This window comes from Enhydra lutris, unplaced genomic scaffold (assembly GCF_002288905.1).
Source record: "Enhydra lutris kenyoni isolate GAN:26980312 unplaced genomic scaffold, ASM228890v2 scaffoldscaffold73, whole genome shotgun sequence".
NCBI classification, from domain to species: domain Eukaryota; kingdom Metazoa; phylum Chordata; class Mammalia; order Carnivora; family Mustelidae; genus Enhydra; species Enhydra lutris.
The window spans coordinates 3,643,740-3,658,067 of record NW_019154157.1 but is presented as its reverse complement, the minus strand read 5'-3'; the positions used below and the strand labels follow the sequence as shown (position 1 = coordinate 3,658,067).

The 14,328-nt window shown below is 50.2% G+C and overlaps 1 protein-coding gene across 2 annotated transcripts in view; it reads right to left on the bottom strand.

Moving 5' to 3' along the window:
- The window catches only part of LOC111160028 (adaptor related protein complex 1 beta 1 subunit), a 54,775-nt gene that overhangs the window by 22,403 nt on the left and 18,044 nt on the right, over positions 1-14,328 (bottom strand). For both annotated transcript variants that reach the window (XM_022522794.1, XM_022522793.1), the window contains exons 2-9: positions 13,450-13,512; positions 10,344-10,449; positions 7,322-7,457; positions 6,347-6,592; positions 4,952-5,142; positions 3,933-4,154; positions 897-1,017; positions 344-439 (exon numbers count right to left, since the gene is read on the bottom strand). In XM_022522794.1, coding sequence (XP_022378502.1) covers positions 344-439; positions 897-1,017; positions 3,933-4,154; positions 4,952-5,142; positions 6,347-6,592; positions 7,322-7,457; positions 10,344-10,449; positions 13,450-13,486 — 1,155 coding nt within the window. In that variant the 5' untranslated portion in view covers positions 13,487-13,512. The remainder of the gene's footprint in view (positions 1-343; positions 440-896; positions 1,018-3,932; positions 4,155-4,951; positions 5,143-6,346; positions 6,593-7,321; positions 7,458-10,343; positions 10,450-13,449; positions 13,513-14,328) is intronic.

Below are 14,328 nucleotides of genomic sequence, written 5' to 3'. Positions count from 1 at the left end.
GATTATTGCTAAAATGTTCAGCAGGCAGAGAACCCTGCTCCAAAACCCCATGAAGTGAAAGCTAAGTCTATCAGGGCCACCAGCAGCTGGGGCTGCAGGAGAACCCATGGTTACAGGTGGGTTTTTTCATCTGCAACAACTTGAATGCCTAAAGGTGATCACAGAGAGAAAAGGAACCCAATCAGATCTGCAAAATGGGTGCCTCAGGGCCTCCAGCAGTGACTCTCAGACCTTCCTGAACCAGGAGTAGCCGCCATATTCTGCTAGAATCAGACTGGTTTCCTGGTTTCAGCTTCCTTTCCCTCCCTCTCCCCCTACAGAGGACAGAGTCCCAGAGCCTCACCTCCACCTTGATGGCACAGCGCCCAATGGCTCGCACAGCCTTCCGTACGAAGTCCACATCCACCTCTGTTGCATACTCTTTCAGCTCCGCCAGGACCTGTGGCCCAAACAGAGAAGATGGGTTTGGGGAGGAGTGGATCTCCCAAGGTAACCAACATGCCGGGACAATGGGTACACAAAGACCCCTAGAAGGATGGGATTCTGCCTCCTGCTCGAGGAAGAAGGGCCAAGGGAAGGAGAGAGAGATCAGGTGCCCCAAGAGGAAAGCAGGGAAGAACTAGTTGGCAGGACTGGACAACCTCTGTTTAGGCTGAGATAGCTAGCACGGCTACCTAACTACTACTTTTCAGTGGATGGATAATAAGTAATAGTAGGGAGAACAAAGGCTTTAATCATAAAAATATCAGTTAAGATTGTTGAGTGCTTGCTTACAGAGCCCTGTGCTAAGTGCTCGTCGCGAGATGAACTGTCAGGCCACTCAGAGACCACAGCTTGGTGGTGGTGTTGCTGTCCAACACCAAAGCTCATGGCCCTGGCTACAGCCCTCTGCTGACCTGGGCGATGTTGGCCTGGGAGGCCAGACGGATCATGATGTCCAGCTTCTCCAGCTTCACGTAGATGGGGTCATTGTATTTCACAAAGAAGACCTTCATTTCGTGCTTCAGGATCTCAGGCCTGGTGACAAGATAGGATTGTCCAAAGAGCAAAAAGCAAAGCATAAGCCCTGTGAGAAAACCCCTTCCATGTTTACTGGGGGCATTTCTGGGGTCCGAAGTAGATCCTGACACCTATGAAGGCAGTCACTACCATGGCTGCACGTTCCTGTGCGAGGGTCCACGGACTCGCCATTGTATGTCCAACCATATCCCAGGATGGGAAGAGGGAATATGAGCAAGACAGTGTTCATATTTGAGAGGGAGCAGGCAGCAGGTGACGGGCATGGGAATCAGACCTCCATGCCAGTCCCAGCTTGTGACCTCGGGCCTCTGCTTCCTCACTCATGCAATCAGAATGACACCATGTAGAAGTGTTACCACTGCAGGCAGGCCTCAGTCTCCAGTCTTAGAAAGGCCTGGCGTCTGGGAACTCTGTTTTCGGGAGTGTTCTCACTATTCCCTAAATGATAAAGGTCGCTAACTATGCCTAAACTGTTTGTATGATCTATGTTGAATATCTGCTTTCCTTCTAGGAGTCTGAAATTCTGGAAGGTGACTATGTGATCAGTCCCCAGTAAAAACCCAGGGTGCGGAGAGTCTCCAATAGGCATCCCTAGGCAGAAAAATTACACACATGTTGTTGCACCTTGCTGCTCGGGGATGACTGCGCTCTGTGTGACCCCCTTCATGGGGAGGACGGTCCATAAGGAAGCCTGTACATGGATTCCTCGACTCTACCTGTGTTACTACAGCCATACTAAATCTAAGCCGTGAAAACAACTATATGCTGACTCCCATGAGCCCTTCTAGTGAATCTCTGAGTGTGGGGGTCGTCCCAGGGACCCCAACAGATGTCTACATCACAGGGCTGTTGTGAGAGTTAGAAGGGAAGCAGTTATCAGGATCGAGGCCTGCCTCAGGGAAGGCACCTTCTATGTGGCGCTGTCACCAGTGCTGCTGCTCCTCCCTTGACTGGTACCGTCCACCTCGTTTTTCTTAGATGAGGAAAGCTGAAGGTGGAGGGCCTTGCACCAGGTCACACATCTAGTGCTAATAAGGGTGGAATCGAGAGTCACTACCCTCAACTCCTACTTCTCTGCCCTTTCTAGAACTGAAGAAAGGAAAAGAATGAGGGTAAGCAGTGAGGAGGGGAGAAGACACAGCAGAGAAAAAGGAGAGAATCTACTTGGGCAGGACTCAGTGCTGCTGTGCAAGCTTCAGGGAGGTCCCGGCAAAGCAAGAAGCCTTTGCTGTGCCTGGTCGGGGAGATAAGGTCCCAAGCCGGGGGTGGGGGAGACATGGTTTCTGCAAACAGGACCCGGCAAAAGCTGCCCAACCATGTGGGGACTGGGCCAGATGGTGCCTGGGCAACACGGTCAACTTCTTAAGAGATTTGCCATGTTAAATATAGCACAGGGAGCCCTTCACACTGATTGGGATCTACAGGTCACTACACCTTATTAAATCCCACCCGCAACTACGAATGAATCCCTAGTCTCATGGTTCTACTTAGGCACTCAAAAAGCTTTCCCAAATTTACCTCCCAAACCTTCACAACTGCTAGGACTCCACTGAAATTTCTGGGCCCCCAGGAGTGCCCTAAGAGCCGGAATGATGCTACAGGACAGGGAGAAGTGCCATCTTCCGAGAAAGAATGTCTAAAAGAGGCCCTGTTCTCTGCGCCCAGCAAGGAGAAGTTGGTTGCTGAGCGAGCCATCTGACCAAAAAGGCTGGGAGGAAAACTCCAGAGACCAGCCCCACTGTTTGCTGGACTGTTCGAGCCATCTGACCAAAAAGGCTGGGAGGAAAACTCCAGAGACCAGCCCCACTGTTTGCTGGACTGTTCCAGAGAACCCCTCCTATCCTGGGCCCCTCAGACTGACACTGCTGTTTTTCAACTCTACCCATCCTGGGTATCAGGCACCTTCTCTTAGGAGCAGTGGCTGTTCCCATGGGGCCAGTGGAAATGGGCTTCCTCCTTTTTTTTTTTTTTAAAGTAGGGTCTATGCCCAGTGTGGAGCCCAATGCGGGGCTTGAACTCACGACCCTGAGATCAAGACCTAAACTGAGATCAAGCGTCAGACGCTTAACTAACTTATCCACCCAGGAGCCGCCGGACACGGGCATCTGACTCTCACATACCCCTCCTCAGGCCCAAGGCCAATGAGAAGTCTGCTGCATCTCACCACTCTGAAGTCCTCTGGCCTCAGAGAATTTGACTAATGCTATAGCCTCTGTCCTGAGGAAAAATATACACACAGAATCTTATACCCTGATTCAGGAGGTTCTGTGGACTGTGGAGCCATCCCTTGTTTGCGGTTAAGAAGCACCATGCGGGGACGCCTGGGTGGCTCAGTGGGTTAAGCCGCTGCCTTCGGCTCGGGTCATGATCCCAGCGTCCTGGGATCGAGTCCCACATCGGGCTCCTTGCTCAGCGGGGAGCCTGCTTCTCCCTCTGCCTCTGCCTGCCACTCTATCTGCTTGTGCTCACTCTCGCTCTCTCTCTGACAAATAAATAAATAAAATCTTTAAAAAAAAAAAAAAAAGAAGCACCATGAGCCTCTTGATCTCATCTGCTACCTCGGCAGGCTAAGCCACGGTTTCTCACCCTCAGCACTACTGACAGTTTGGGCAGAACAGTCTCTGGGGGTGAAAGCTGTCCTGCGCACTGTAGGATGTTGGGCAGCACCCTTGGCCTCTGCCCATGAGGTGCCAGTAGCACCCCCAAAGTCAGACAACCAAAAATGTCTCCAGATATTTCCAAATGTCCCCCGGGGGACAAAGCTGCCTGTGGTTAAGACTTCTGGGTTAAGCTCCTGAGACTTCCTACACAGCGACAGGTCACTTTCCCTTTAGTGTCCTGCTCCCAGGAGGAGCCATCCCTCCTCCCCACCACACCAGGGGCACTGTGCGCGCATATGGCAGTCCGGGTACCTTTTCTGCACAATGAGGTTGATGTTGCGCAAGGCCACGTACTGCAGCTCCGGCTCGGCCGACAGCAGTGTGACCAGGGGTGGGGCCAGCTTCTTGAGCAGCGTGCCATAGTAGTCCAGGTCCTTGGACAACATCTCCATGAACTTCATCAGCACCTTCACAGCAGACAGCACCACAGCAGAGTTGGCGTGGGAGAGCCTGGGGGTGACCCGCTCGCAGATGCTGGGGTCCATTCCAAAGGGGAAAACAGGAGAGAAAGACAAAGGCAACAGCCTGGTTTTAGTTACCGAGAGAGCATGTTTTCTGTAAGAGAACCTAGATTCTGCTTCTGGTGCTTGCTAATTGACCCCAACAGGTTAAAACCACTCTAAGTCTCAGTTTTCTCATCTAGAAGACGGAGATGATGGTGCCACCTTCCCAGGGTTGCTGAAGGCTTACATGAGACAATGTATACAAAGCCCTAAGCACCATGTACGTTAGTTAATAAATACTGGGTCAGTGTTAAGGCCCTCCCCCCACCTCCCCCCCAATGGAAGGGCATTCAAAAGGGGAAAGGTATTATGTTGGTTATGACCAAAGGTCAGGGAGTCCCAGCCGGGTGACCTGCATGAGTTCATCCGCCTTCTAAACCAGTCTTTCCTTACCTGTAAAATGTGGGTAATGATGGGGCAGCTTTCACAGAGGTGCTTTAAGGAGCATCTAATGGATAGGAAGCACTCGGCAGAGCCCCAGCCACCCAGGAAGAATCCAACGAATGGTGACTCTGGTGCTATCCACCTCCTTTACTCAGCCCAAGGTGACTGGGGTCTCTGTCAACAACCAGATCGGACCCTGGCTTCTGTTCTGTCTGTACCATGTTAAGCAGAGAGGTGACTGCCTGGCTCTGGCTTCCCTTGAGAATGGTCTGTGGGGCAAGGCCCTGGCAAAGGGCCCAGCAGAGGTCTGAGGACCAGCTCACGGCTGGAGCTCTGCAAGGACCAGGTTCCACTAGGTTGGCAAGCAAGGAGCAGCCTGCTCACCTCTGGGCCTCCCGGTCATCCTTGGGTGTATAGTTGGCCAGGCAGTCGAGGATGAAGATCTGGCCCCACTCGGTGCACTCGTTCAGGGCTGTCAGCAGCTTATTAATGGACTGTGGGTTCAGATCAAGCAGGTTGCTGCTGGGGTGAGACTCAGCGATCTCTGAGAGGGCAGCCACTGCGTTTGCCACCACCTGTTTGAGAGGGTGGAAGGGATATAGGCTGGGGGCATTGCTCGGGCCAAGGGACATTGGGACAAATCATGCTGGCAGGTCAGAGGTTGAATATCCTGAAATGACAGGACCCGATGGGTAGGGCCTGCAGCATGGAGACCCACTCTGAGCACTCACCCTACTAACTCAGATGTAAACCAGAATGAATGTTAAGGGCCCCTTCCCCAGTGCGGGGGTGGGGGGGAAGAGGGCAAACAAAAGAAACAAAAGAAAGATCCAGCTCCAAATGCCTGGCAACAGAAAATATTCCTAGCTACCTAACACATAGCCCCTGCCTACTGGCTACAAGAGCTCACTTCAGGGAGTGTCAAGTGTGCTTCTTGGCGCTAGAAGATTCTTGCAGAGCTCTGCAGGCCACGGGAACAGATGGGGGCTGGAGTCCAGAGGGGATGTCAGGTGAAGCCTTGGGCACTCCAGCCATTTCTACCAGAGCAGCTTTTTTTATGTGTGTTCTGCAGGGTTTTCAACTTTTCCCTATAACAGACAGTGCTCCAATGGCCAATCTTGTATTGGCCACTCAGGGTCCTGTGTGGTCAGTGTTTCCATAGGACAGAGTGGGATGGCTGGGCTGAGGGGTCTGTGCATTTCACTTTAAACAGAGGCTGGTGCATTGCCCTCCAAACTGCTATCACATGAAAAAAGAGGAGCTCCCCTCCCAGCGACATCCTGAGGCCCTGCCCTCCAGGCTATGCTACTTCAAGGGTGACCCTCTACAACCCTGCAACCCCGAAGATGCGGGGAGAGGGAAAAGTACCTCACATCCAGAGCCCACCGATGGACAGTGACAATGACAGTGACTGGAAAGGGAAGGACACTAGTCTTGGTGGTATGCCCACTGTGTTACCTTCACAGCTTAAGCCTCACAGCACTCCTGCCAGCCACGGAGTTAGATCCATCTTACTAATGAAAAAAAGAGGGCTCTGGAAGGTTAGGCAGCCCACCAAAGGACGTATAGCTCGTGTTAGAGAGGGCACTAAGGGGAGAATCCAGTTCTAACTCCCTCCAAAGATGGTGCCCGAACCACCATAGGCACGAGGACAATCAGCCCACCCAACAAGGCTCTGACTTCCAGGAACTGGGGAGTGCCTGGTGGAGGAGGAAGCCAAGGTATTCCCAAGCAACCCAGGAGGTGGTGGAAGTGGTATGGTGGGTGGCAACGGCTTACCATGGGGTTTGAGTCAGAGATGAGGTCTTTAAGCGTGTCCAGGAAGCCCTGGTCCTCTACCAGCTGGGCGTTGATGTCATGCAGCTTGGCGACACACACAGCTGCTGTTTTGCGCACGTACGGGTCCTCATCCTTCAGGCACTTCCGGAGTGGCTCACACAGGTACTCTGTGATCTTGTCAACGCGGATGCAGCCCATGGTCCGCACAGCCAGGGCCCGGATCAGGGGATTGGGATCCTCACAATCCTGAGGGGAACGAGCCATTGGCCAGGGGCAGGCTCAGCAATATCAGATGGCCCACCAACCGTGGCCAACAGCACCAAAAGTGCCGTGTACAGGTGTCTAGCATTTGCCAGATAATGTGCTGGGACTTTGTGTATTGTTGACTCTAACCCTGTTTTACAGGGTGAAGCAGCCGAGGCCCCCAGGGAGACTGGGAGCTCACCCAGTCACAGAACAGAGCCATGATTCAAACCCACATCCATCCAGCACCATAACCCACAGAACCCCTCATGTGCCTGTGTGTATCTGAGCATCGACAGGGCAAGGAGAGTTAGGAAAGTTCTAAAGGTACACAGAACTGACAATTCAAATAGCTGTTTGCACCTTAATCTGGATGGAAAACACAGAAAGGGGCAAAGTCTAGAAGGCGAACACAGAAGCTCTCAGATGCTTGCTGAATCCTGCCCTGGCAAAGGATGCAGGACAATGGTGCATCCCAGTGGGGAGACATGAGGATCAATACAGGTCTTAGGCTACCTCACTCGGAATGAGTTAGCAGGGTCTGTAGCAACTGATTTTCTGAGACAGTGGGAGCCCTCTGCTGGAGTACTAGGAGGCCCTCAGGCTGGGAGTCAGAGGGATTAGAAAGGAGCCTGAGTGTTTTTACTCAGGGCCATAGTCTCCCACCCTGAGACAGAGGAAAGATGGAGCAGTGAACACCCATGCCCTTCCTCCGACCAAGCTCCTACTCACCTTCACAAAGGTGTTGACAGCCATGATGGCCATGTCGGGCTGACTCTTGGCATAGTTCATCAAATACAAGTACACCAGCTTCTTCAGCTCCAGATTGTCTGTCTGCATACAGTTCACCACGTCGGGGAAGAGGGCACTAGAAAGTCAAAATGGCATGAGTGTAGGTAAGGCTGAAGAAAGGAAGATTTTTCAGAGAGCTAATGGGTGGTTTGGGGGTGGGGTGGGGAAATAGGGACAGTGGATGGGAGAGAGGGGAAAAAAAATAACAGGACTTCCTAGTAAAAGGGAAGACACCAGCTATGCTCTGTTACCACTTATGGGTAGCAATGGAACCCAAAAGGTGATATGAAAAGCAAAGTCCTCCGTTTTTTTTACAGAGTTCATTCACTACAACTCTATAGCCCATCAGATCTGGCTCAAACCCAGCTCTGCCGCCTGCTAGCTATATGAAATTGGGAAAATTCCTTCATTCCCAACCACGTCTCAGTTTGCTCACCTGTAGGAATGGTGCAGCAAAACCCCATTACACAGGGCCCTTGTGATAATTAAAGAAGACAACATATTTCAGGTATCTGGTCCTTGAGATCTGAGAGGTGCTGAGTAAATGAAAACAACTATTTTCTTTCCCTCATAGTTAATGTGGCTCCCTTATATTTGGGCTGCTCGTTCCAGAAGGCTGTAGGGAAGCAGGGATGGGCCATGCTCCTTTCACCACAAGGGCCAGCTCAGCTGCCCACTAAAAACTAGCCCAGCATGCACATGTACTATATGCACTATATGCACATGTACTATATAGCCAGGCTTAGCACTAAGGGTTTTATATGCATGATCTCAATTAACAGCCCCAAGAAGCCAGTGTGTTATCCTCATTTTACAGAAAACAATACTGAGGCTCATAAATGTCAAATAAGGGGCACCTGGGTGGCTCAGTGGGTTAAAGCCTCTGCCTTCGGCTCAGGTCACGATCTCAGGGTCCTGGGATCGAGTCCCGAATAGGGCTCTCTGCTCAGCAGGGAGCCTGTTTCCTTCTCTCTCTCTCTGCCTGCCTCTCTGCCTACTTCTTTTATTTTTTTTATTTTTTATTTATTTATTTTTTAAAAGATTTTTATTTATTTATTTGAGAGAGGGACAGTGAGAGAGAGCATGAGAGGGGGGAAGATCAGAGGGAGAAGCAGACTCCCCGTGGAGCTGGGAGCCTGATGTGGGACTCGATCCCGAAATCCTGGGATCATGACCTGAGCCGAAGGCAGTTGCTTAGCCAACTGAGCCACCCAGGTGCCCTGCCTACTTCTGATCTCTCTCTCTGTCAAATAAATAAATAAAATCTTTTAAAAAAAATGTCAAATAACTTGCCTGAGGAGCCAGGTCTGGCTCTAAAACCTGTGCTCATGACTGCTGTTATTCTGGGTAGAACCCTTCCCAACATGGAACCCCAGAGTCCTAACACCGTTGAGATGTGAAATATGATTAGAGGTCAATTTTCTCTCTCTGGAATCTTCACCTCCCCTCTCAAGTCTTGTGACTTAATGGTCGAAGACATGGGAAAAGAGACTCAAGAGGTCAAAGTGAGCTCTCTGGGCTCCCTTAGGAAGGAACCCAGTTGATGCTGACATTGATGGATCACCTTGGAAGATGAAGAACCAGGAAGAAAGGGGCGGGGGGAGGAGGAACCGCTGATGGGCCTGCCACACCAGCACAACAAGTTCACTTGAGACAGAAGAATAAAGATGCTTCCTCTGTGAGGAGGTGACAGTTGTGTTCTATTTGAAGAAGAGTGGCTTTGTCTGGGAAGGATGTGACTTGGGAGGAGGCCCAGTTCTCCAGCAGACGCCTGATCCTTTTGCCACTCTGTCTACAGCAGGTGTCTCTGCAGAACTGTCTCTGCTATGGTGCTGTTAGGAGGTCCCTTGCTGAGGTGGCAACAGGACAGGGCAATCCATGGAGAAGTCTGGAGAAATACGATCCAGATGAGGAGCTGCCCCATACCAGCCCCCAGGCCTATGAGGCATGGAGCTGGGCACCATGCAGGCAGAGAGGAGGGGGTATGCGTGGAAACACCTTGGATTTTGATTTCAGAAGGGCTGGGCTTACGTCCTAGTTCTGCTATGAACCACGTGACTGGGGGCAGTCCCTATACCCCTTCTTTATCCGGTTTCTTTGGCAGTAAACACATTGTTACGTACAATGTGGGAACTGTAAGGAACTGCTGAAAAACATATCTGAAAGTTTTCTGCATACTCTCAAATACTATGCAACTCTTAGGTTGTTACAAAATCTAGTCCCTGTCGCCGGGGACTTAATGACATGGTGGACAGGTGAACACAAGTACACATCAGAAAAGGACAGTCTAGAATTAGTGCCAGGTGACAGGAACACAGAACAAATGCTGCACATTCAGGGCAGTGGGCTGGAGTGACGAGGGAAGGCAACAAGGAGACCTTGAATGGGTTTTCAGAGATGGGAAACAAGCTTGTAAATGGAAAAGGGGAAAGGGACAGTCTACACAGGGGAAAAGCGTGAAAAACAGAGAGGTGGCAATGCTACCCATCAGCTGCTCTGGCGGTCACATGTAAACCAGAGGCTGTGAACTGGCGACCGATCCGATGAATCCCATCCACAGGTGTGTGTCAGTGTCACTGCAATGTTTGTTTAATATCATCTGGCAAGCTTAAAAATAAGATTCAAAATGAAAAAATCTAGATTTCTTACTCTTTTAAAAAGCCACACCTGCCCATACTGGGTTCGTTTTCCCCAGCTGGCAGCAAACCTCTGGAATTTCTGACAGAGTTCCTGCCTTTTTGACCTTGCCCACTTCACTACTCACTCCACTGCCCCGAACCCCAGCAGCATCTGAGCATAGGACCCCTGTGTAAATGAAACCTTCTGAGTGGAAAGGTGGCTCGTGAAGGGAGCCATAGCAAGGGGAGACATGGGTGCCTAGAGATACCGTCAAGGAGCGATGTGAACTAGACCCATGCTACGGAGCCCCGCTCCAGCTGCCACCGGGCCTACGCCTGCACACCTGACATCTTTGCCCACGGTCATTGATGCAATCACTTTCTTTACCGCCTCCTTCTTCTTCTCCTTCTTGTCACTGTTGAGCTCTGCCTTCAGCTCGAAGATTTCCCCTAAAAAAGGAGGCAGGCATGAGTGATCACCCCCACCCTGCCAGGGGGCCATTCCCAGTCCCCAAATTCCAGAAGAATGGGAGGGGAGGGGCAGGTAAAGACACCCTGTGCTGCCAGCTGAGGGCCGCGTTAGGTCCTTGGCCTCAGTGACAGAGGTAGCAGAAGGGGACAGCTCTCAGGAGGGCAGTGTGGAGGCCGTGCTAGACTGAACAGAGGGAACTACAGAAGCAAAAAAGATTCTGAGGCAGACAAAAAGTGTGAGAACAGATCCTGCTCAGCAAGCAGTTAAAAACATTCAGAGGAAAGCAAAATTCTCCTCAGCTACCACCCTCACCCGAAGCCCTGAAGGCGGTGTGTGATGGAATTTGGGGACTGAAGATGTGAAGGGAGAGGGCAGGATTTGCTCGATTCCCACACTTGGCTTTTCCTGTTTTCCTAGAACCTCCAGTTAAAACAGCACACTCAGGGTTTCACTTCCTGAGCCACAAGTGGTTGCTCAGCTCTGAAAATGGGAATTCAGCTGCCCCACGAGGGCCTGAGCACTTAATATGCTTTTCTTAAGAACTTGATGATCTGGAAAAAACAAATGAGAAAATAGGGTTGTTCAGGGCCCAGATAACCCCAATGACAGGTTACAAGGGCAGACTTTGGAATGAGACAGGCCTCCTGCCCTCAAAACAGGAGCCGCCAGGATTTCCTGAGCCTTTTTCTAAGGCAGGTGCCACACTTTCCCCCATTTCTCATTTCATCCTCATGACAACTCTGCATTTCTTCCCATTTTACAGATGAACAAATGGAGGCTGTGACTTGCCCAAGAACGCACTGCTAGTAGCAGGTAGGGCCAAGACTCAAATTCACATCTGCCAGCTTCAAAGCCTATATGCTCATGCCAATCAAGGATATCCCTTTGCTTCTCTGAACCGGTTTCATCTGTACTCTCTCTACTTTAACTGGGGCAATGAATTCTCTCATTTAACACTGTTGTAAATGTTGTAAATGTTGTAAATGTTGTAAAATGCTCATCTCAGTGCCTGGCACTCAGTGGCCCGCATTAAAGGTGACTGCTACTGTTATTAATTTGCCATGGGACCCTTGGCTTGGATTACTCTTTTACAGAAAGGGTCCCAAACTTCCCTCTCAAGTTATTTGGGATGGGAATAAAGCAAAGACTGTCATGTAGGGGGGAAGTGCTGAGGAAGTTCTAGATGGAATCACATTGAGAAAAAGAAAACTTGCAAGTTTTTATCATGACTGAACAATGTGTTGGGAAAGAACTTGAGATGACAGAGAGCAAACAAAGTTAATTAAGAACAATCACACAGTACCACCCAGAGCAAGGCCATCATGAGTATATTGCTCAACAGAGCCAAGAGGAATCTACAGACCTTGCAGTTCAGACTCTTGACTTCTGTAGGACTAGAGGAACATATGCCCTTCCCCTCCAAGAGACTGAGGTAGCCATGTCTCCCTGCTGCAGGATCTAACAGACATCATGACCTTGACCCTGGGTCCTATTGCAGGGCTTTGCTCAAAGTGTTTGGTCAGATTCAATACAACTGACCATCAATTGATGGAGTCACTTTAGTTCTAAGAAGACTGATGAGGTAAACCTGGGATCTGCCTGTTTCCAAAATGTCTCTTTCCTCTAATGGGCCCCAAATCAAATCATTCACCAAGCCTACCTCCTCAATCTCATATAAAGCATCCGATTTACTCTACCCACAATGCTACACCCCACCCCACCCCTCTCTCCAGCTCAGACACCATCATCTCTCATGGGAGCTGTGGTACTGGTCCCTTTGCCTACCCCCAATCTTCACCCCCTTCAATTCTTTACTAGAAACTGCCTTGGATTTTCTCTTGCTTAAAACCATCACCGATATCTGATTTGGACTCAGGCATCCCTCTATAGACATTCTCCTCAAAAGAAAACTCACAAAAACCCCACCACTGACACCTCAACTCACTTAGCACTAGGTTCACCCCCTTTAGTCCTGCACTCTCCAACTCTCCTTCCATCACACTCTTCAGTAACTTGTGCCCAGGTGTCTTCCTTTCCCTGGGCATACCCTGGGCAGAGTAAGTGCTCTGCTCCCCTTTCTACCCTTCCCCTTCTTAACCAGCTAGCTCCACCCAAGGTCCGCCCACAGCCCCCTGCGCTTCCCTTACCATAGCACCCACCACCTTTAGTGTGATTACTATTTAACAGACTGTCTTCTCTGCTTAACTGCAAGAAAGCTGGAACAATAAAGATGTGCTCAATAAGGGGAAGAGGAGATTGCAGGTCCTGGCTCAGCTGCCTCAACAGCCTCTTTTCATCTGGTCAGCAGGCATGTGTCGATCTCACTTGGAAGGAAGGGAGGGAGGGAGGGAGGGCCGGTCAGGAAGACGCTTACAGGGTTAAAGCACATTCGTCAGCCACTACAACCACCTCTGCTTCCCAGAAAGCAGAAACAACCACAATGCCCTAAAACAGAAGACGAGCTGAGCAAATTTCAGTGCGTCAACTCAGCAGACTAACACTGAGTAGTTATAACTGTGGGGAAATGTTTAAGATAATGTCAAATGAAAAACAGGATATAAATTCTGACTCTGACCACGTAAAACACGTGCCTGTGGATAAAGACCAGATACACACACACACACACACACACACACACACACATCACTGTGGGGTTACTGAAAGGACTGTGTGCTTTCTTTCCTCCAGGAAAAAACATATTTAAAAAGTTAGGCCATTCAGAACAAAAGGGGGCTTCCCCCCTCTCCATTTGGAGCTAATGCTCTTCCCTTCCTGAATTCTAAAAAGTAGTAGCCAATTTCTTATACCATCAACTCTTCAATGTTCTGGATCCACAAGGTTAAAGATGCTCTGGGTAATTCCCGTCACTTGCTCCCAGGCCGCCACCCCTACCCCCAAAGCCCATCCTGGCAGGCAGAAGGCAGAAGGATGGAGCCAGGAAAGGGTAGGACAGGACCCCACAATGAAACAAAGAGTACCTTTCTTGGTCGTGGTGAAATACTTTGAGTCAGTCATTTTGGTCCCTTATCTGTGGCCGGACTCTGCAAGACAGAAGAGAGGGGTGACTTTCTGTTGTGTCAGCTCTATTTTCAGTCACGGAGCACAGGACGAAGGCAGGATCCAGCACACACATGGTATGGGAAGATAGCTTCTTATCTCTCTATGGGGTAAATGAGCTGTTAAATAATAGCTGATCAGCTTTTGGAAGGTAATTCTGAGGGATCCACCAAATTTTTGAATGTGCATATCCTTTGACCCAGCAGTTCTACTTGTAGGACTCTCTCCCACACAAACACCGGCACAGATGGTCGGGTTTTCCTACAGCACTGTCCATACAATACACCATCGGAAATAACTGAAATGCCCATTAATAATGGGGCACCTGGGTGGCTCAGTCGGTTGAGCGTGTGCCTTCGGCTCGGGTCACGATCCCAGGGTCCTGGAATGCAGCCCTATATCAGGCTCCCTGCTCCACGGGAAGTCTGCTTCTCCCCCTCCGTCTACCGCTCCCCCTGCTTGTGCTCTGTCAAATGGATAAATAGTCTTAAATATGTAAGGGGATGGTTAGATACTCTGCGAAGTCCACAGATTAAAAAGCACTTAGTTACAGCCAACCCTTTGTGTGCTTACTCCACCCAGTACTGCTCTAAGTGCTTCGTGCGAGTTACCCCAGTACAGCCTCATCACAGCCTCACGGAGGTACTATCGTTACCCCCATATAGTCAAATGAGCTTGGAAAAGGCCAAATTTGGAAAGCCAGGGAGGTTTCTTCTCTCCCCAACTTTTCCAAACTTCTCTAATAGCGATATGCACTATTCCTCTCTAGAGAAGGCTAGAATCCATCTACATACTGTAGA